This window comes from Aspergillus aculeatus (genome assembly GCF_001890905.1).
Source record: "Aspergillus aculeatus ATCC 16872 unplaced genomic scaffold ASPACscaffold_9, whole genome shotgun sequence".
Taxonomy (NCBI): Eukaryota; Fungi; Ascomycota; class Eurotiomycetes; order Eurotiales; family Aspergillaceae; genus Aspergillus; species Aspergillus aculeatus.
This window is the reverse complement of record NW_017962984.1, coordinates 342,872-364,581: the sequence shown is the minus strand read 5'-3', so window position 1 is coordinate 364,581 and position 21,710 is coordinate 342,872. Positions and strand designations below refer to the sequence as shown.

The window sequence follows — 21,710 nt, the reverse complement described above, 5'->3', positions numbered from 1 at the left end:
TGAGTATCTAACTGATCCCACTATGCACCCAGGGAGACGGAGACGATTGGCAGTTCGCATGCTGGCTGACTGAGGCTGCAAGCTGGGTCCGATCTACCTCGTCATCCTCATGAGCTCCTAGAGAACGATGGAATTGACAGTCGCTGTTCGCGCTAGTGTTGCACTAGCTCACTCGTACTGTACAAATCACCCAAGTGCGCCTCAGGGTTGCCAATTGGGGATACGCCTGGGGTGCAATCGTCACCTAGTTGAGAGTGCTTGAGTGAACTATCTGGAGAAGAACACAACAGGTCCACTCGCTAATCCATAGGGATGAAAGACTTGGGATTTAAAGCTGCTAGTCAATCATGGTTTCATAAGCTACCAGGCGAGAAGAGCTCGAATGGATATTGGATTTTCCGAGACCGAAGCTACAGTATCGGGTGTCTGCACGGCTTCCATGGCACGCTTAGGCATGGATACGAGGGGTACTGCGAAAAGGCCTCGAATAAGCATCCCACGCTATCATTCAAGCATCTATTTTGATCATCTGCTCAAATCCTAATCGAAAATGACGCGATCTTTATCTCCCTATCAAGAGATTAGTCAGCCGAACAAGCCGAATCTCACGATAAGGAAATTTGAAGCATAAACAACGCCCCCACCCGTAATTCCCCTCCAGTGTCTCCTCTACCTGACACTCAATTGAACTATTGTTCCATCCCACACAAGCAAAAACCCATCCTCACAATGCCCACCTTCCCGCTAATCGTGCTTCCCCGCCCCGGGACCACAATTCCCGAGCCAGCGTCCTCCATCCCCGCCCCCAGCGAAGCAGCCTTCACCTCCACCTTCGGCACCGTCCTGCCCCAAGCCACCTACCTCCAAACCCCAGCCGGCCAAGCAGCCTACTACTCCATCCCCCCAACAGCCACTACCCCGGGACCTGGCCCCACGAGAATCCTCTTCGTGCACGGCGTGCAAACCAGCGCGATAGGCATGGCCCCGCTGGCGCGCGCCCTCGCCGCGCGCTTCCCCGCCGCGCACTGCGTCCTCTTCGACCACTGGGGCCACGGCCTCTCCGCGACGCCGCGCCAGCCACACGCGCCGCCCCTCTTCCACGACCTCATTTTGGCCGTGCTCGACCACCTGCGCTGGCCCTCCGCCCACCTTGTCGGCTACTCCTTCGGCGGCGCCACGACCGCCACCTTCGCCGCGCGGTTCCCGGACAGGGTGGAGAGTATGGTCCTCGTCGCGCCGGCGGGGTTACTCCGCGCCGCGCAGTTCACCGAGCAGCAGCGGGAGCTTCTGAAGGGGGGCGATGGTGACGAGGCCGTCGAGCAGCGGGCCCGCGACTGGATCCTGGAGTGGTTGGAGGGCGGCCCGTTGGTGGTGCCGGCGGACTGGGAGGAGAGGGTCGCGAGAGGCGAGGTCGTGGCGCAGAAGGTAAGGGCGTGGCAGGTGGAGGAGCATCCGGGCCATGCGGCCAGCGTGGTGGGCATCTTTCGGGATGGTGGGGTCATGGATATGCATGACTCCTTTAAACAGGCGGCGGAGAAGGGGATTCCGGCGCGGTGTGTGTTAGGCGAGTTGGATGATTTGTGTACGGTGCAGGAGTTGGCGGAGCTTGGGTTTGGGGATGTTCATGTCGTGCAGGAGGTGGGACATGGGGTTGTCAGGGAGAGGGTGCCGGAGGTGGCGGGGTTGGTGGCGGAGTTTTGGGAGAATGGGTAAAGGATATGAGGTGAACCCTTGGGTGGAGGTCGTGGATGCATTGTATTGAGGTCAGGCGTGGGATTTAGTCGTGTGGACTGTTTATACTATTACTAGAGTCGTCATATTGTGTCAAGTCAGAAAACCGTTGAGAACTCGTTGGTGCTTGTTTTCCTCTTGGAAGTGGTTGTCATGGGGTAGAATGATAATCCAGGGGAGGGAAGCAGATAGGGCAAAATCACCACGTGCTCGATAGTCTGAAAAATGGCGCACAAGGTTAGAGGGATAGATTATCAATAAGTGTTCAAGCTTACTATTGATGGCCTCGAAGGTATTCCGCGCCTCAGAACTCGGAGATGTAGCTTGGAGAATCATTGAAAATGCTTTCAGTAAAGAGGACTCGGGACCGATCACAGAAACGTGGTGATGTGGACTTTGCTTCTTCTGCTCATCATAGATCCAAGCTTTTCCCCTTGTCTCACCGGGGGGGGACCGGGTATGGACTCGAACTTCCACATCAAATCGTGTCCGTTCAGATAGTATAATACTAATCCTTGAAATCGCAGTCCTGTTTCAAAAACCCCAAGCTTCTGATCTCCACGGCGTACGGCCGAAACTCGTGATAGATCCTTTCACAGTACCTTAGTTCAAGACCAACTTCCTAAGCCACGATCTCAGATAGTCTGTGATACAGAGAAAAGATTACATGATTCAATGAACTGTCAACAACTTGGGCAGACTTGTTCATCAAGAAGACTTTAATCTTACATAGAAAGTTCTGTACGCGCTGTGGGTTGCTCACTTTCCTCCTATTTCCCTGTCTCCATCTCAATGGCAAGACAACATCTAGCTTCGAGCTGTCTTGCTTGGCAAGAGTCTAAACCCCTCTGGAATCATCCCTAGAATAGGTATCTGGTTGACTAGCTCCCAGACAATTTGTCTTGCTAATACCTTTCACGTATCTCATACGTGGTACGCATGACGCAGATTTGTGAGCACCCGACCCAGACCCTGGTGCACCTCTACCTGAAAGGCCTCAAATGGATACCACTCTCCATCCACGCTGATGCACCCCTCTTTCTCCTTAGGGGTAAGGCGGTACGCCGAGACCTTCCGCATGTGCACATCGCCGAGCTCGAAGCATTTTCCCTGCGGCAGCTTGACGGTAGCATCAAGTGCACCTACGATCCCAATTGTGTCGAACACCGTCATGACATCCAAGAGCCCGTCGCTGGGTAGCGCGGCCGGGAAGAAGTTCGTGTCCTTGGCCACAATCGCCATGTTACTGGCGTAGAAGCTCGACAACCCCTCCCCGGAGACCACTTCCCAGTCCTCCGGGATATCGGCGCGGACCGTGCCATACTTCAGCGGCAGACCACTCGAACCCGTCCCTGACTCTTCAGTCAACATATCCGGTGATGCCAATGACTGACCCCTCGCACGTTCATAGTACTCCTGGATCTCCACCTTATCCCCCATGACCGTCTTAAAAGCCAGCTCACAGGGATACGCCGTCCGCTGCGCAATCGTCGTCAGAACGCCATAGATAAAGCGATGATCGCCCATCCACCGCAGATGCTCCGTCTTGAGGTCCGAGTCCGCCAGCACACCCAAAGACTGCGACAGAAAGGATACCGTATGGCGATCGCCCTGGGTGATCGAGAGCAAATCCAGGGGCATTGTTACGCCTTTCACAATCGCCAGCGCCGCCTGCGCGACATCGTCCGTCCCGAACAGATTCCACGCCATCGCATTGCCCGACCCACAGGGGATCATGGCCACGGCCATCGTGGCCAGCGCCTTGACGGCATCCGGCCTGCGGGCCAGCCCGTTGAACGCCTCGTGGGGCAGCCCGTCGCCCGAGCAGCACACAATCGCGTCGTAGGCGTCGAGGTCGATCTGCTCGGCGATCTCACTGGCGTGGCCCTTGTACCGCGTCTCCTCGACGTCGAAGTGGCAGTGTGCCGCAGCGAGGATGGGTGCGGCGAGCGTGCGGAATTTCCTCACCGCGCCGGAGCAGAACGGGTTGATGATTACCTTGAGGCGTTTGAAGGGTTGCGCGTGGCGGTAGGCGCGGGTCAGAAGGTGCTGCGTCCAGGTGGTGGCCTGGACGTGTTCTTCTGGGCGGACGCGGTAGTGGATGATTTCTAGCTCGTTGCCGTCTACGTAGGTGATTGTGAGGCTGGTGGGGGTGACTGCTGCGTTTATGATGCCGTAGTGGTCGAGCTTGTAGTTGGATTGGTGTTCTGGGGAGTTGTCAGTGGGGGTATGTGTGTTAGGGTTGAGTATACAGAAGGAACGGGGGGTGAGTTAGGGCACGCTTGGTTTTAGAGTGCAATGCTATCCATACCTCGTTGGGATAATAACCCGCAGCAGTATTTCTTGGTTCTTGTCCTGCCGCGGGAGGAGGGACGGTTATCTAAGGAAGGAGACTGGGTCAGCTAGGATACCGTGGGGATGGAACTATGATTCTGGGAAATCATACCGGTTACGGTGACGAATTCATCGTCTAGTGACAGAGTCACTGACTTGTCTACTTTGAGTGTGGTGGGGGGTTCAGGTGGACTCATTGCGTGGTGGGAAGGAGGTGTTGGTGTGTTCGATTGTCAATGAAGATAGTCATAGAAAGATTGGATATTAATTAAAACCGAGATAGAGTGAAAATTAGTCTATGTTTCTTGTGATCAGGGGAAGAAGGTCTAGGGCCATTGCAAGTAAAGCCTGTTGACATGACAGTTTGGATCAGGGAGGAAAAGCCCGTGACAGTTGCCACGTAAGACTATACCCGGATGGGGTTAGTTGATGTGCTCCGTAGAGTGGATCCACATCCGAACATTCCGAGACAATGCAGAAATGTACTGCTGCAGGAGGCGGTTCATGCTCAATAACAGTATTGATGAAAGCCGGCTATTCGTGCTAGTTTGCAAGGTACTAGCCTAGCTAGTATCATCATGTCTCGTGGTTTGACCGCCTAGTGGACAGCTTTTCTACTAATACCGTTCCGAAAGAGAAAACTAGATATATATATTCTTTTTAGAGTGGTAGTCCTCATAAGGAGAATTTCTTAATATCAAGATTTCACTGGCACCTTGGAACCTCAAAAGCTTTAGTAAAGATTATAACTACAGAGCTTTCCTCCAGCTAAGGAATAGTAATACAGAGTGTGCCTAGAACGGCGGGCACTTAGTCAGGCGGATGCTCAAAAAGAGGGATGGAAGGACGCAAAGGGGACTCCCACTGGAGCTTAATGAGGCGGTTGGTAAGATATACTGCTGGTAGGACTGAAATGTATGCAAATTGACACAGCTAGCCGACTGTGGAGTGCTTCCACCAGGGAGGAAACGAGACTACAAAAGATTCAATCCGTCCTTAGTTGCACTTTGCTCTCTTGATCATCTGATAACACATTCCCATGGAAATACCCTTCTCACTGTGGCTCAACCATCTCTCACCGAATAGAACCCTATCATGTGCCAAGACCACGAATGGAAGAAATGCAATGTCTCCAATTGAAGCGGTACCCACCACTTTGCAACACGGCATAGCCCGCCCAGATATAGTCCGGCCACGGCCACTGAACATTCCACAACAGATCCAGCCGCGTCCAGGGCATCGGGCCATCAGCTGCAAAGACGACGTTCACAAAACTTTAGTCAGCGATATTACTCTCATCGCTCTCTTGCAACCGCCAGCATAGCGGCAGAATGGTCGAAGATCTCGAGTGACGGCTGCAACATCAGAAAGCCTACGTTCAAAGTCCCCCAACCATAGAAGCCCTGTGGCACGCGCGCTGGGCGCGCAGTATGATTAAGGCGCAGCTGCGGAAGACCGGCCAGCACATATGAAACTGGCACCGGTAGGACCCTCCCACTCACATGCACCGACGTGGGCAGGGGAGTCTTCAGCTGGAGCTCTGGAAGGTCCCAGACAGCATCGATAGACCGAGTCAAGACCGAGTCTGCATCCAGCAGCAGAGTGCGATCGTACTGCACCATCTGCCACAGCTGTATGCGCGTGAGCACATGAGCTCATCGCGCATCCTTGAAGCGCGTCCAGTCGGCTTTCAGTTCCGGCAGCTCGATCACATGCGCACCGTCGCGTCGCAGGCAGTCCCGCTTGATCTCGTCCACCCCCTCGTGGACGATGACTACGAAATCCAGGTTGAGTTTGGCGCGTGTTTGGAGGCGTGTAGGACTTGGGAGGCGAGAACCAGAAGTCTTGGAATTCCAGAAGTGGCGTGGAGATCACCTTGAGATGAACCGTAGTGCTCATGCATGTATGATTCATCAGAGTAGTCACCTTCCCCATTTGCATTGAATCATCTTGCATTTCAATCGAGTGTTGGTGTCACACAGACGATTTGGGAATTATATTTTGGACTGAAGATCGCCGTACTTATGACACGTTCCCTGTGTAAATCGCGATCGTCAAGCTGCGATCGATGAGCTGTGAACGTCGATCGTGTGAAGCGATCTCATTCCGATAGGTCGAGTGCCACGAGACTAGTATTCATGGCCCGGCCCCTATCTCGCATAGGGGAGTTTGCCGACGAACGAAACTCAGCTTGGTGGAGCTTCGAGAGTTATTTGGGGGTCCTTCACATGAATGAGACAGCATCTTGCGCGGATTGATACGTCCCATTGCCTTGGTGCAACGCACAGTCAGCTACTCACATTAGTCCAGTCAGATTGACCAGTCATGAATCCGAGACTATCTGTTCAGAGATGGGAGTCATGGTAAGCTAGGTGATAATTCACTTCTCTGGTTCAACTCCAACCCCATCTCGAGACCTTGACCCGCCTGAGTCTCACTTCCAAGCGCACTGACATTCCATGAGACGAGCGGCGATTCATTCAAAGTAGCTCCAACATAGCCTAGTGTATCTTGTTTAAGTCGGAAGCAGAGCGAAAGATAACGTTAAAAGCATCTGAGCCATCCTGATCTGGCCGGGCGACTTGCACCCTGGGAAAAATTCATCATGAACCTCAAGAACGGCGGACAAAGCTAAGAGCCAGATCTTAAAAACCGAACCCGAAATTTGAATGCAGTCTTGAACTACAATTGGGCTATTTTCCCTTGCACAACGGCAATCTTGTTCCTGGGTGAGCCCGACCTTGACCTCCTAGACCCCGCCCACTGACGAATGTGCAAATAGGCCCTTGTAAAATCAGCATTTGGACGGGTGTTTAGCTGACTCCCGGTGGGCACCGGACTGCACCGTGCTCGCCATGATACTGGGTCAATTCCTGCTGTTCCAGCTCCCGCCCTACTACACCCTCTGGGGACTATGCCTCCCTATACGATCCTTCGCGTATGCGAAGGCACCGAAGACACGGTCATTCCGCAGTCTGAAAATATGTCTTGTCACGAAGGCGAAAAATGTGCAGGTAGGTCATGGCATTCATGACGCCGATATTCCGGCTGGACGCAATGCCTAAATCAGGGAGGGCCACAGATGGTAGTACACACCACCCAGCACTGGAATCGGCTCTGCGACAGGCACCGAATCAGCCTCCAGGTGGTCGTTCGTTGACTCAGTGCCAAACCCTTTCGCAGGCATGCTCCCTGACCTTGTGGAGCTGCTGGAGGTACCGTCTTCTTTCCGGCAAATCACGCAAGGCACAAAGCGAGAGTCCTGGAATAGTGCCGTCGGCATTGGCGATTGTCGGAGCAAGACTGGTTCCTGCCTCTAGACGAAGAGACGGAGATCACTGAGGAGGGTTTGAGTGCGTGCGTGGACTTCATTGAGCAAGGCGCCGAGGATATTGGCATGGTAAGATCGCGCTTATGTTTTGCGCAAACTTGCTGCTGAATCATCGCTTCTCGGGGAACAATCTTCTACAACGCCCACAATCACTGGAAGAACCCTCTCCTGACGGTAGCCGAGGCCCTCCGAGTGGTGGAGGACTTTGGCCGGTTCCAGCTGCCGGTCCAGCTCTTTCAACGTCCATTGCTCGGCTGGATACAAGGCAGCCCTCATTTGATCAATGGGCAAGCGGAGACTGCAGTCACCTGGGATACATATTGTCTGGCTTAGGGTTTTTGGTTTGCGTACCATGTGAGTGAATCGATTGTTCTTCCAAGCACGATAATTCTAGAATGGAGTTGACTAATGAGATCAAGTGAAATGGAAAGGCTGCGAAAGAAGGTTTCAAAACGGGCTGGATCCATGCCGTCGCACGCGAACAGCCCCCGGAGAGCTTGGCGGATCTCGTCCGACAACGACGAAGATGGTACAGCGGAATCATGTCCATTCCAGACTGGTCGGTCTGTCTGGCATTGGCGATTCCTATGCTGGAGCCTTTTGTGCATTTGGGCCTGTAAGTGCTCACTCTAGATTGTAATGCCATCGTTGACTAAGGATTAATTGGTTTAGTACTATCTCCATCGCTTATAGCTGGAGTGTATTGCTATCGCATCATGTTTGTCTGGTTGACTTGGAACCTCTCTGTTCATCTTCATGGACGCGTGGTAGGATGTGTGATGCAGGATCTCGATCATACCGGAACAACAGCGCCGGATTTGATATGGCATGTTATTTTGGTGTGATGCCGGGGCCGGTGGTTGATCTGATCCCATCAGTAGCTTTCTGTGTATCTCTGGCTTGGCCAGAGAAGGACTTTACAGTGACTAAGAAGTGCTGAGAATCGGGACTCTCATCGGTCGGAACTATAATGTCTCTCCGGTAGTACTCTTCAGGGCGAATTGCGTGAAGAGGGGGATAAAACAAGTAATCACAATAACCACGATCCAGAGCGGGAACCTTGATCTTGTTCGCAGAGGCTGACCAAATCCCAGCTTTGTGTAAGTGAGGGTCCAGTCGTTCCAATCTGGCGATATGCAAGTGTAGAAGTTGTAGAATAGGGAGAATCTGCAGGCAATTAGCAGGGCGGGCGTGGCCCAGAGGGGAAGATCCATGACTTACGGGTAGATCATCGAGTTCCAGCCATTTGAATCAATGTACCAGTTGGTGCAGCCGCCTTTGGCCCAAATGGAGTCTTTCGAAGCTAGCTGCACTTTCCTGGTCCACCGCAGACACGCTTCCTCCTTGACCTCCAGGGCTGCGACTTTACCGTTCAGTACAGGCTCGGCGAGGTGCAGGATATAGGTGATGGAGTTCTCAATACCGGCCATGACACTAGTGTGCCCAACCGAAGAATTTGGTCCGTGGATAAAGAAAAGATTGGGGAAATGGTCCATTGCGACACCTAAATAACCTTGTGGTCCTCCCCTTGCAGCCCATAAGTCGTGGAGATCGGCTTCATCTGTCCCCTTGATGCGCATAGACGAGAGAAGATTTGCACTTGGGCTATATCCTGTCGCCAGGATGAGTACATCAGTGGGCACTTTGACTTCCAGGCCGCCGTGGTCCAGGATCACTGAGGTGTGCTCGAACCGCTTGATGGGTGAATTGTGAAGGCGAAACCTCGGATCGTATAAACTGTCAAACCAGCCTGGATCGAGGATTAGCCTCTTACACCCAACCGCGTATCTTGGCGTGAGCATGCTATGATATTCCTTCGGGGCCCTCTGGCCCAGGTAGCGCATCAGTATCCGTTGTAACCATCTTTGCAGCTTGCCTCCCTTGGGATGCGGCCTATAGAAGGTGAAGTGGAACAGTTCGTAGATGCTGAAAAGCACGAGACGGGCCAACCAGGCGCCTAGTCTGCTCCTGGTAATCAATGGCATGCATCGATTCCATAATTCCAACAATTTACCCGAGTAAGGATCCGCAGTGACCCAGTGAGGCGAACGGACAATTTGGGTGACTGATCCTGGCCCAATCGTGCCCCCGGGAAGCAACAGTTGCGGCACGAGCTGCGCAGCGCTGCATCCCCCACCTAGGACCGTGATGTCTTTGCCCATCAAGGGAATAGAGTCATCCCACTGCGCCGTGTGCATTGTATGGCCCTGAAATGTCTCGATGCCTGGGATATCTCTCAATACCGACATGTCGGGAGTTCCGACCTTGCCGACTGCGCTGATCACGATTTTGGCCCTTACAGTGGTTTGACTCTCGGGGGTGACGACCGTCGCCTGCCATTCATCTCGAGTGGCATCCCACGTCAACTCCATGACGGCGCTATTGAGTTGGATCCTATCTAGGAGTTTGTACTGCTCGCAGATCGCAAGCAGGTAGGCGTACATCTCCTTGCCAGTAGCCTTGGGACCCGACCAGTTTGCCTTGGGAGCGAAAGAATAAGAGTATAGTGGTGAGGGTCTAGCTAGTCGGTTAGGTTCTGTAGGAAGGCAGCCTGAAGTGAAAGGCTTTTGACCCGAGACTCACGAGTCAGTAGCTACCCCTGGGTACCGGTGACTCCACCATGTCCCCTAATTTATGTCAGCGTGATGTTAAAACGAGCATGCAGCGCCATGAACTGAAGACATACACCGATTCCGCCCTGACCCTCAAAAATCATGAATTGATCCACTCTTGATTTGCGTTGCAGCTGGCACGCACATCCGATGCCAGATATTCCAGCTCCGATGATAATTACCGGGTAGTAAAGGCCATAATCACCATTGCTAATATCTGGCATCGTGGCTTGCAAGAACACAACACAGTTTGCAGCGATAGAATAGTAGCGGCAAGCCTGGCGCCATATGAGAAGGGGGATTGTGGCATTTATCAGGCCATGGAGACGCCACCGATGATCTGCAGGGCGAAGCAAGGGGGCGGGGGAATCACATAGGTTGCACCCCCTGTCAGTCCTTGGTGCAACCTTTTTCTCTCTAGGATAAAAGGCAGCATGATGTCTTCTCTCTCCTCATCTTCGGAAGTCATAGTGGCTCATGGCACAATGCAGAAGCACGAATTCAGATCTGATTGGGACATCGTAATTGTTGGGGCTGGCTTGGCCGGCATTAACATGGCCTATCGGGTTCAAAACCAGCTTCCTCACTGTCGATATGTTGTTATCGAAAGCAAGAGCATTGTAGGCGGCACTTGGGACACGTTTCGTTATCCTGGTCTCCGCGCAGATTCCGATATTTATACTTACTCGTATTCTTGGTTTCCATGGAATCAGAAGACCAAACACCCCGATCGGGAATCGATCTCACGATATTTGGCCGCCGCTGCCAGCTCGTTTCGGCTTGGGAATAAAATTCTTTTCAATCACAAACTACATTCGGCACATTGGTCAAGCAGCTTGCGCCAGTGGGAGCTGGTATGCCATCATCACAAAGCACCACCCTCCGCTGTGGTACTACGCGCAAGATTTGTCATCTTCTGCACTGGTATATTTGACCACGACGAGGCCCGAGAAGCTGAAATTGCAGGGTTGAATTCATTTTCAGGCCCAGTGGTACATCCCCAGTTCTGGCCCGACGATTTGGACTATTCGGATAAACATATCCTACTGATCGGTAGCGGAGCAACGGCAATGACATTACTCCCGGAGCTTGCTCAAACTGCTGCATCGGTGACGCTCGTCCAGCGAAGTCCAGGTTACCTCCTTACTCTCCCCGAGAGACGGCATCGGAAGAACGGAAGTTGGCACTGGGTCCATCACCTTAAATGGCTCCTCTGGATGATCGTTCTCAAGCAGTTTTTCCAGGTCTGTCACTGGTTCCCGGGACTGATAAAGCAATTATGCGTTTTCTGGGCCCGATGGCAGCTTCCAGCCCATGTTCCCGTCGACCCTCATTTTATCCCCGCATACAACCCGTGGGAGCAACGGCCTAATGTCTGTTTTGGATGGGATATGTTCCGAGCCTTGAAAGGTGGACGAGCGGTGATAGAGACAGGTCACATTGCCAATGTCGACCGACATGGCCTGAAATTTCAGTCTGGGAAGTTTCTTCCAGGAGACATCATTGTGACTGCTACGGGGCTAAAGCTTCAATTCGCAGGCGGGGTAAAGGTTCTTGTGGATGGGACCGAGATCGATCTTGGGGGAAGGCTTGCTTGGAATGGCGCCATGATTCAAGATATTCCAAATCTGGGCTTTGTCACCGGGTATGCGCATACCTCGTGGACGTTGGGGGTAGACGTGCGAGCGCAACTAATCTGTCGCGTGATTCGGGAGATGGAGAAAAGCGGTGCGCCGGCTATGGTACCTCGCTTCAAAGGGAACGTGCAGGCTATTGCCCAACGGCCTGTTTTTCTGAAGTCATCGTATATCTTGTCTCAAGAACATTGTCTCCCAAGGATGGGCCGCGATGGGCCTTGGAAGGCAAGGAACACTTATCTGACCGACTATCTCTTTGCAAGATACAGTCGAAGAGTCCTTGAAGGACTCGACTGTATATGAAGTAGTAAACTCGGATTGCATGGATTGTCAGAATAAAGCTGCAAGTTATGTTGAGGCTCAGTGAAAGAGGTTAACGAAGCCAGCGTACCTACTAAATGCTTAGTAGTCCATCTGGTAAGGTAGATATTGGCTATTCCCTAAGTAGGTAGGTGGTCATGTGCCGCCCCTCGTCTCCTTCCCCTCGTAGTTGAACCCACCACAGACATCACATCTCAATGATAACAACAGTCCATACTCTCACTACCTACTACTTTCACTCTCCATCCTTCGCTACTTGCTTTCTTTCTCGACAGCATCTGTGTCTTTACTCAACACAGCATACCTCTCTTTGAGTGTGGCCACGCACACGCGACTGAGCCCACCAACGGTGCCCGCCTTCGAGATCTCAGTCAGACTGATCTCCATTCCGAGTTGCCTGCGAAACCAATTCCGGATTTCGATCGACATCAACGAGTCAATCGGAATAGTCGCCATATCTTCGTTCTCTCTTGCATCGCGAGACATATGAGCGTTAATCAAAGTGCACAGCTCCGACATAATGCGTAATTCCGTGGCGGGATCATCTAGCAGATCTGGGTTGCTCTGAATCTCGGAGAAAAACCCTTTTAGGTCCATCTTGTCCGTTTCCAGATCTCGTGCTGCTTGCCCCTGCAGGTTCTCAAAGGTGGAAAACCTGATATCTGGGCCCCACAAGGGTGTCACGCCTGGCGCCGAGAGGGGCTTCACGTTGCTCACTCCGACCATCATCACACTTGAGATCATCTCTGCGGGATCGGGTGGCGATCTGCAGGATAGAATGGCTGCATGGAGTGCATTCACAACATGTTCCTCACGGATGAGACGCGCTGCTGTCGACCTGGCACGGGTCAACGTGGCTTGGTGGTTCTGATGCATGCATCCGATATCCTCCACGAGACCCAAGTCTAGCACCGACGCGACGCGGCCTAGCTGGCGACGATACAGTACGAAAGCATCCAGGAAGGCGTTAGCCGCTGCATAATTTGATTGGCCTACTGTGCCAACCACACCCGCCAGCGAACTGAACAAGACAAAAAAGTCGAGGCTTGATTCGTGTGCCTCAAGTGCCCAATGCAGATTGTAGGTGCCATCGACCTTGGGTCTAAGGGTTTGCAACCACTGGTTATGCGTCATCTTAGCCAAGCTTACATCCTATATCGCTGCATTAGCTGGGATGCGATGTGGGGGGTAGGGGCGAGTCAGGGTCACAGAATCGGGCTCTGGAAGCATACCTGAAGCACCATGGACAGCTGAATCGCTCCTCCAATTGCCCGCCCGGCGGCCTTGGAAACAGCTACCTTGACATCCTGCAGCCGCGCCACGTCTCCGGAAACCATCTCAACCCTACAGCCCTGTCGCTCTAGTTCACGAGCAAAATGCTCATGATCCACCCGCTGACCAGCCGACCGTGAGAGAAAAATCAGGTGTCGGGCTCCATTCTCGACGAGCCAATTCGCCACGGCGCGCCCAAGGCCACCCAGACCACCAGCGAGCAAGTACGATTTGTTTTTCGATAGAGTGAGAGGAATTTTAGCTGGACTTGTGGACAACCCGTCTCCAACTGTCGGCATTTTGATCACGATCTTGCCCATGTGCTTTCCACTTTGCATATACTTGAAAGCCTCAGCTACCTCGCTGGCTGCGAAAAGTCGAATTGGTCGGATCGGTTGTACTTTATTGCCCTCGTACCACGCGACGAATTGCTCCATCAACCTAAACATCCCAGATTAGTCAATCAGCTATCTTAGCTTTGCAACGACTCTTACCGCTGTGACACCCTAGGCTGTTCGGCCATGATGCTCAACATGTCGACACCAAAGAAGGACCTATTGCCGTTGAAAAGATCCATGCTCAAGCTTCCACGGGCAAGAAAGTCTCGCTTTCCTAGCTCAACCATTTTGCCAAATTTGGCAACACACTGCCATGATGCATGCAGCAGGCTTCCGGCCAGTGAGTTCAAAACCAAATCTACCCCTGCTCCAGCTGTTTTGCTCATGACACCCTGACGAAATGAATCGTCTCGAGAGGTGAAAATGTTCTCTACGGGGATCCCATACTTGGTATGCAGATAATCACGTTTTTCAGGCAATCCTGCAGTGGCATAGATCTATCAAGAATGTTAGCCAGAGACCACAGGTGTCGGAAGTCAAATCGGGGTCTATACGGTTGCGCCGATTTCCTGGCATATGTGGATGGCAGCCAAGCCCACACCCCCCGTTGCACAATGAATGAGAACAGTCTTTCGGAAATGTCAGCCTGTTCTACCGCAAAGTTTTCAAAGCTCAAAACCGAATCTCTCCTTACCTGGCCTGGCTGTATTTGACCGACGGTGATCAAGGCATAGAACGCTGTCGCGTATACTGCTGAAACCGCCGCCGCGTCTTCTAAAGACAGCCCTGGAGGAATCTTGGTACATTCGTGCTCCCGAAAGTGCGCTCGTGTTCGGAACAGACCCTTCCCACAGACCACAACCCGGTCTCCAGCTTCGAACCGCGTGACCTTGTCACCGACTCTACGCACAGTAGCACTTGCTTCAATCCCAAGCTCACTTGCGTCGCCCATAACTCCCAGAGCAACCATGAGATCCTGACTCCGTGTGCGGTTAGCATTCCAAAGGCTTCAAGCTATGCAGTTACCACCTACCCGGAAGTTCAGGCCAACGTAATGGACATCTATTTCAACCTCTGTGGAGTCGAGCAAAGGCGTTGCGTCTGGAACGGTTTGCCAATTAAGGCTATCAATAAGCCCATACCGTTTGATAGACAAGCAGCGTCCTGACTCCACCTTAGGCTCTTCTTCTAATTGACCTCTGAGCGTGTGCCAGTGGACTCGGCTAGTATAGACCTGACCGTTTCTTACGACATATTCATCGTCTATCAGAGTATCCTTCGGGACCATCTGTCGTGTTCGGTGATATATGTCCACGACCGCTCCACACGTCCCGTCATTCAGTGCATCAAGCTCAATTGTGACGATCTTTCCGACTATCTCCCTTCGCAAAGTTCGAGAAAACCCCAAGGCCAGACCCAACCTAGGATCCTGACAGGTGGTCTGTACACTGCGCGTTAGATAAATAAGCGGCACATTGGAACTCATTGAGAATAGATTCTTCAACTCCTCAAATTGCGGCTCGCTCATGTCATGCATCACAGGCGCATGCAAGTCGAGGAGAGAGATGAGACATTCTGTGTTCGCGGGCAGTGACTGCAGTGTAGCCCACTCTACACGGTAACCCTGTTTCAGAAGCGTTTCTTCCAGCCTTTTCTCCCATGGAATACTACTTTCGACGCTGACTGAGAGGAATGTGACCTTCTGTGCCGGCAGATACTCAGCGGGCCGACGGGAGATTATGTTGGCATTCTGCTGGAATGGAGGCTTGTTGTCTAGCGTCACACACATTGCTCCCGTGAACCCCGCTTGCAGAAGCTCAGTGTGCCATCGCTCCGGCTTGACGTACGGAGCCTGGAGCCTTCCGTCGCTTTCACCATTCCACCAGTCAGGTAACATGCCCTGGTGATGCTGTTAGCGGAAATGGACCAGAAGAAATACGCGCGGGCATGTGACTTACCATGACGAAATCTGTAAACAGAATGTCTGAGATTGTCAGATCTGAAAGAGTCTCAAGTAACCGCGAGATGGCACAGACTTCACTCACCGGGGCAGAGCTCTTGGAGTACGAGGAATCCTCCGGGAGCTATGAGCTTATAGACATTTTGCAATGCAACGCGCAGCGAAGGTGTGGCATGGATGACCTTTCACAACGTTATTAGCAAAGCTGAACTATGCTACCGTGCCGGTATCTGAATCAGGTGAGAAGCGACGGCGGGTCTTACATTAGAGATAATGATCAGGTCGTATGAAGCCGAGGTAAATCCCTGCTGAAGAGGGTCCTGAGTGATATCGAGTGTCTGGAACACGATGTTCTCGTGCTCGTTGAACCTTTCTGCTGCAGCTGAGAAAAAGGCCGGTGATATGTCAGTGAAGGTGTAACTGGCCCAGGCTCTCTCCCCGCCTTTCGACCGCAGCGAACTGATCACCTGTTCGCAGGTGGCCCCTGTGCCAGCGCCGATCTCGAGAACCCTGACCCGAGGGTTCCAGTGGCCGACCAGAGACAAGAATGGCCTCCAGTCCGAGAGCGAGCTGTTGAAGTCATACATATCTCGCAACATTTGCATGGATAAAACCTCCAGTGGAGTGACGTGGCCCTGTAAAACTTGGCTTGCATTCTCAGATACTCTCCTCAAGACTTCTACTAGTCTGTCAACACCTCGTCCTTGCAGCGCGAGTTGCTCTTGAATTTTGGCGGCTCGACCGTGTCTCTCATCAATGGTAATGTCTTGCCACGGAATCTGGAGAAATTTCTGGGTGGTTCTATTAACGAGCTGATCGTGCATGGTCATCAGCCATGACTGGTATTTTGCCAGATGTGTGGCCGCGGGTACCAAGTCTGCGATCTGGGATGTGGTCTCTAAAATGTAGAAACATGTGAGTTCTGCCATTAGCGACACACCCCTTTCCTCGGTCTTGGTAGGCAGCCATTCTGCCGGCGAGATGAGGTCAAGGCATGGCGCCCATTCCACCTGGGACATGAGAGGGATTGGGCTCTCATTATCTGGCTCATCATTGGCGAGGGAAATACAAGTCGCTCCAGTGATCACCAGTGCTGGTCCCGCCTTGCTAAACATAGTGACATTTCCGGACATGCTGGTCGATGACAGTGAGCTACATGTGTCAGTTTGGATCCACATATCCCCTTCAGTCCGCACGATGCTGATCCGGTCGATGGAGGCCGGGATGGCCAAAGAGGTGGCATGTCTCCGAATTCCATTGACCACAGCAACTGACAATAGTTGAAGGCAGTGATCGATTACCGTTGGATGTACCAGGTAATCGCCTTCATAGTCGCTACTGCTCTCGAGCACAGTTGCATTCGCCAGATGCTCCACCGGGTCGACCGATATCTCCTTCATTCGCTGGAAGCTCGTCCCATAATTCAGCCCCAGGCGAGCCAGGAACTGATACCAATCCGCGGGCTCCACTCCCCGCGTCCAGCGGGGCTGTTTGCTGACTTTCGGCATTGATATCGGAGAAATAGCCCGTATTTGACCATGGCAGTACTTGCCCCACTCAGTTCCATCCAAGGCAAGAACAGTAAATTCAAACCACTCGGAGTCAGCAATATCGCTCAATCTTTCGGGCTTCAGAGACGTGAGGACCTCGGTGCCGCTTGTTTCCTGGAGGAACAGTGGCTTCTTGAGGATCATGTTGCGGATCTCATATCCCTCACAGTGACAATGCTGTCGAATGGCTTCCCCGATCATCGCTACATATCCGGCGCAAGGGAAAACAGTATCTCGGAATAATTTGTGATGGCCTAACCAGGTACAACTGTGGATTTGGAGCACATTCCTCCACGAAGGCTCCAGAGGACTTGACTCGAGTACCCTGGATCCGAGAAGCTCATGATGCGGAAATTCCCGCAGTCGCCAGCTCTCACTCAGCCGACTCTCGCTCCAGTGCCGCTCGGTATGTTGCCATGGGTACCGTGGCAGGCAGTAAACAACCTTTCCGGGGCCGTTGATGCGCAAAAGGTCGATTTCAGCCCCTCGGCTATACGCAAGTCCAGCTGCACGAAGCAGGGCATCCTCTGCACTATAATCCCGTATTAACGTTGGGATGTACCAATTCTTTCCCTGGGTTTCAACTGAGTCGAAAATCTGACGCAGTGGCCCCTGCAGGGCACTATGAGGCCCGACCTCTATGAAAAGCCGATTGTGATTGGGCTTGGACCGGAGCATATTCTTGACCGCCTTGTCGAACTCGACAGTGGAGATCAGGTTACGGCTCCAGTACTCACTATCTAGCCTAGCGGGATCATGAATTACCTCACCGAGCACAGTAGAATGCATGGGTAGCATATGTGTAGATACTGTCTCAGTTTCAGGTGCAATAGCCGCGGCATAGTCCGAGGCCATGGGCAGCATCTTTTCTGCTCGGTGAGTCAGTCAACGCCCGTTGCAAAAATCCCTGTCATTGGAGGGAGTACGTACGAGAGTGATAGGCCTTGGTGACCTTCAGTATCCGGCAGAATGCGTCTGGGTATGCGGTACGAATTGCGTCAATGGTCGAATGAACCGCTTTTGTGTCTCCTGAGATTGTGATACTTTGGGGACTGTTCTCGCAGGCTATCACAGCTCCTTCTGCCAACCAAGGCTCGACTTCCTTGCGCGCGAGACCAACTGCAGCCATAGATCCATCGCTTACACTTTGGGCCAGTCTTCCACGATGATAAGCAATCATTATTGCGCTGCGAAGCGAAATGGCCCCGGCCGCGTAGGCTGCGGCGATCTCTCCGCTGGAATGTCCTATCACACTGGAAACTTTGAATCCCCAATTTCTGAGCCGGTTGGCTATTGCGATTTGTATTGCCGTGCAAACAGGCTGAGAAAAACGTGTATCATGAATCTGTGATTGCGCCTCAGGTGCTAGCAAGGTCTCTACAAGGGCCTGAGTTATAGTCTTTTCTTGGTTACTTCGCGGTTGGAGTACATACCTGCTATCGACCAGGACGGAGCAGGCTTAGCAGACCGCAACACGTCATCCATGTGCTGAACGTCAATTTGGAAGTCTTTGCAATTCTCGAGCAACTCGCGAGCCATTCCCGGCCATTGTGCACCTTGGCCTGTGAACACTAGGGTGACTTCGGGAGACGATGAAGCTTCCAAAGGCGATTCTTGCAAGCCAACATCAGTGTCGGAGGAGACAATCGAGAATGTGCGGTACTTCAGATGCTCTCTTCTTACCCCAAGGGTGTGGGCAACATCATTTAGATCCTGGCCTTTGTTCGTCATAAACCTCTCCAAGCTTTGGGCGCGTTCAGAGAGAGCTTGTGCACTAGCTGCGGACAGTACCAGCAACTTCTTTGTCGTTTTGTGGGGAGACTGGACAACTGAATCCTGTGTCTCTCGATATGGTGTGGGAGCTGGCTCGAGAATAGCCTGTGATGATGATCAACATGGCATACTGCGGAGTTAGGTCGGGCGTGGGGACAAACATGCGCATTGGCGCCACCGATACCAAAGCAGTTGACACTGGCCCGAAGTTCTTTATACGCTGGCCATGGCATAGCATCGACTGGTACGACTAGCTTGCACTTCTCGAAGGGTACTGCAAGATATATGTTAGCGACAATCAAAGACTATGTCCAAACGTGACGCCTACTACTCGGACTGGGGGATCTGAAGAAGATATTCGGCGGGATGGTGCGATGTTCAAGCGCCAGAGCAGTCTTGATTATGCTCGTAATCCCCGATGCACCCTCTGAGTGGCCCATATTGGGTTTCACCTATTCCATAATTAGACCGATGGGCCCGTGTGGTTCATTCCATCCCTCAACTAGACAGCACTCACCGAACCGATAATGACGCCAGATTCGCGGAACAGGTCCCCAACCACCGATGTCTCCGCAGTATCTCCAGCGACGGTGCCCGTGCCATGGCACTCAAAGAAACCTGTATCGGTGATATTCTGGATTTGTGCGCGCTTGTAAGCCTCCCTAACAAGCGCCATCTGCGTGACTGAGCCGGGGGTAGTGATGCCTGGAGTTCGTCCATCGCAGTTGGTCGCTGTAGCGCGGATGACCGCGCGGATAGGGTCTCCATCGCGGACGGCATCAGCAAGACGCTTAATATACAGTGCATTCACTCCCTCGGCTCGGCCGTAGCCATCTGCTCCAGCGTCAAAGGTACGGCAAATGCCGCTGGGCGATAACACCATGTTGTCTGACATCGTTGTGGTCATGGTCGGAGTCAGAATAAGGTTCGTGCCAGCCACAATCGCGGACTCGCAGTCTCCAGATAATATCGCCTGGCAGGCTTCATGCAGCCCCACCATGGAAGACGAACATCCCGTAGATAATGTCATACTGAAGGAAAAGCCGGTCAGCCGGCAATGACCAAGAGGACTTCCAAGAGAGAAGCAATCTGAACCTACCTCGGTCCTGTGAGATCAAACTCATAGGAGATGCGGTTGGAGAGTGCAAAATTTCCCGTTCCAAGAACATGTAGTCGGTCAATCCTCTGCGTGTCTTTGGACTGCAGGTCGTACCAATCCTCGCCGAATACGCCGACAAAGCAGCCAATGTTCCGCCCGCGGCCACGCCACCCCACTTGCCCACCAGATTCCATACACTCATAGATGACTTCGAGCAGGAGACGCTGTTGAGGGTCCAAGCGAGAGGCTTCAAACGGGGTCAGCGAGAAGAACTGGTGGTCGAAATAGGCTGGATCTTCAGGGAGAAAGTATCCATTCTTCGTCCGCACCGCGCCCGTCCGCGAGGGATGGTGGAAAGCATCGATGTTGTACCGGGATCCAGGTACCTGCCCGTGACCATTTTGCTTGTTGAGGAGGAATTCCCAGAAATGCTCCGGCGTGTTGACGCCCCCTGGAAGCCGCAGGGCAATGCCTACGATAGCCAGCGGCTCAGGGCCGGAATGAAAGTCGTGACACATGGTTCCTGAAGCCATCTCGTATACGTTCGAGTGAGCTGTAATATACGGGATGATTTGTTTTAACAAAGCTCGCGTCGAGCTTTGTATGTATGAAGGAGAATTGCATGTTTTTATTGTCTGCGATTAACAAGAAATTGAGCAGTCGACTATTTGAGGATTCCTAGCTCGATTGGGACAAAATGTGATCGGTCTTTCGCCGGAAGCCCTTCATGCGAGAGCCTTCATGGCGCTCTGAAACTCGTTGCCAAGATTGGCCACTGGACCCGCAATATCATCATGGAACGCTTCGGGGATCTTCGCCCGCGCCGCTTCCTGGAAGGAGCTACGCTCGTTCTCGAACATCTGCATTATTGCGACTGCCATGAGCCTTACACCGCTCTTATCATACATCGATCCCTGCGAGGCGGGAAGGAAACAAGCAGTGTCAGTCAGCAAAAGGCGCATCCAATATGGGCGCAACCGCAGCGCGGGGAACAGGGGAGGGAACACATACCTTGCTGCCAGCCGCACCCAGCGTGTCTGCAACGGATTGCCTCATAGAATGGTAGGCGACTAAGATGTCTGGCACTTCATCGTCTTTGAAGGCTGGGGCGGAATCCCACTCTCCCCGAGCCGACTTGGTTTGGGCATAGACGTCCCAGACGGCACGGGCCAGTTCCCACGACGACATCCACCCACCATCGTAGCCGTTGAACACCGCTTGAGCCGAGTCAACACTTTGGCGAAGGTTATTCATGCCGGCAATCACCGTGGGGGCATCCTTTGCTGAGGCTGGATGCACGACAGCGCAGATCCAGGTGAGGAAGCAGAACCACCGAGCCGAGGCCGCAATGTACATGATGGCTGTCGTTCGGCTGTTCTGTGGGTGTGTTTTTGGAGTCGGTGAGCGTTCGGAGCTCAGGTCACAGGAGTCAGTTTGGTGGCGAAGACGCTTGAGTTTCGCTAGGCGCATGGGCTGCAGTGGCTTGGCCACCAATCATATTTATACCTGCAGCTTGTTTGCGGATGCCAGTATCAAGTAGGGGCTTGGGTGCTCTGCCGTGTCTACATTCATGTCTCTGACTTTAGATGTGTGCTCCCTTGCGTCAATGTGAGTCAGTTATTGGTTCATACACATCCTTTGTTTCGCTCCTTACTGCTCAGCCAGATCGAATTCTTCAGTCGATCATAACATTACCAATCAGAGCCCAGCGATAAGCCCAGCGATTGGTGCAAAGCGCGATTGGATCTGTCA

The 21,710-nt window shown here is 52.7% G+C and overlaps 6 protein-coding genes across 6 annotated transcripts; 2 read left to right on the top strand and 4 right to left on the bottom strand.

The window, feature by feature from the left end:
- Positions 1 to 729: 729 nt before the first annotated feature.
- On the top strand, positions 730 to 1,920 carry ASPACDRAFT_1856754 (uncharacterized protein; the record flags this gene model as incomplete). The annotated part of the gene is made up of 1 exon (XM_020197503.1): positions 730 to 1,920. The coding sequence occupies one exon, from the start codon at positions 730 to 732 to the stop codon at positions 1,711 to 1,713; it is 984 nt and encodes a 327-aa protein (XP_020055520.1). The 3' UTR covers positions 1,714 to 1,920.
- A 735-nt stretch (positions 1,921 to 2,655) lies between these two features.
- Positions 2,656 to 4,262, bottom strand: ASPACDRAFT_60984 (uncharacterized protein; the record flags this gene model as incomplete). Its single annotated transcript, XM_020203619.1, has 2 exons — positions 2,656 to 3,938; positions 4,178 to 4,262. The coding sequence occupies 2 exons, from the start codon at positions 4,260 to 4,262 to the stop codon at positions 2,656 to 2,658; spliced, it is 1,368 nt and encodes a 455-aa protein (XP_020055519.1).
- Positions 4,263 to 8,361: 4,099 nt separating this feature from the next.
- Positions 8,362 to 10,232, bottom strand: ASPACDRAFT_60983 (flavin-containing monooxygenase; the record flags this gene model as incomplete). Its single annotated transcript, XM_020203618.1, has 4 exons — positions 8,362 to 8,563; positions 8,618 to 9,913; positions 9,980 to 10,023; positions 10,083 to 10,232. The coding sequence occupies 4 exons, from the start codon at positions 10,230 to 10,232 to the stop codon at positions 8,362 to 8,364; spliced, it is 1,692 nt and encodes a 563-aa protein (XP_020055518.1).
- Positions 10,233 to 10,419: 187 nt separating this feature from the next.
- ASPACDRAFT_1888789 (flavin-containing monooxygenase) lies at positions 10,420 to 11,948 on the top strand (the record flags this gene model as incomplete). Its single annotated transcript, XM_020198497.1, has 1 exon — positions 10,420 to 11,948. The coding sequence occupies exon 1, from the start codon at positions 10,443 to 10,445 to the stop codon at positions 11,946 to 11,948; it is 1,506 nt and encodes a 501-aa protein (XP_020055517.1). The 5' UTR covers positions 10,420 to 10,442.
- A 111-nt stretch (positions 11,949 to 12,059) lies between these two features.
- Positions 12,060 to 20,592, bottom strand: ASPACDRAFT_1870238 (type I polyketide synthase). The gene is made up of 15 exons (XM_020197949.1): positions 19,959 to 20,592; positions 19,377 to 19,890; positions 19,188 to 19,311; positions 19,021 to 19,133; positions 18,520 to 18,964; positions 18,017 to 18,463; positions 15,800 to 17,955; positions 15,622 to 15,718; positions 15,535 to 15,560; positions 14,610 to 15,476; positions 14,271 to 14,552; positions 14,131 to 14,205; positions 13,733 to 14,073; positions 13,199 to 13,679; positions 12,060 to 13,118 (listed from the first exon to the last, which is right to left on the bottom strand). The coding sequence occupies exons 1-15, from the start codon at positions 20,489 to 20,491 to the stop codon at positions 12,219 to 12,221; spliced, it is 7,401 nt and encodes a 2,466-aa protein (XP_020055516.1). The 5' UTR covers positions 20,492 to 20,592; the 3' UTR covers positions 12,060 to 12,218.
- Positions 20,593 to 20,683: 91 nt separating this feature from the next.
- ASPACDRAFT_43837 (cell wall mannoprotein 1 family protein) lies at positions 20,684 to 21,314 on the bottom strand (the record flags this gene model as incomplete). The annotated part of the gene is made up of 2 exons (XM_020201329.1): positions 20,684 to 20,872; positions 20,970 to 21,314. The coding sequence occupies 2 exons, from the start codon at positions 21,312 to 21,314 to the stop codon at positions 20,684 to 20,686; spliced, it is 534 nt and encodes a 177-aa protein (XP_020055515.1).
- Between the last annotated feature and the right edge of the window lie 396 nt (positions 21,315 to 21,710).

Excerpts from the sequence above, each read along its gene's own strand:
- ASPACDRAFT_1870238 (XM_020197949.1), bottom strand. The coding sequence starts at position 20,491 with ATGGCTTCAGGAACCATGTGTCACGACTTTCATTCCGGCCCTGAGCCG. Across the intron at positions 19,891-19,958 it reads TTTGATCTCACAGGACCGAG|TATGACATTATCTACGGGAT; the intron begins GTAGGTTCAGAT and ends CTTTTCCTTCAG. Across the intron at positions 18,965-19,020 it reads TCGGTGGCGCCAATGCGCAT|GCTATTCTCGAGCCAGCTCC; the intron begins GTTTGTCCCCAC and ends TCATCATCACAG.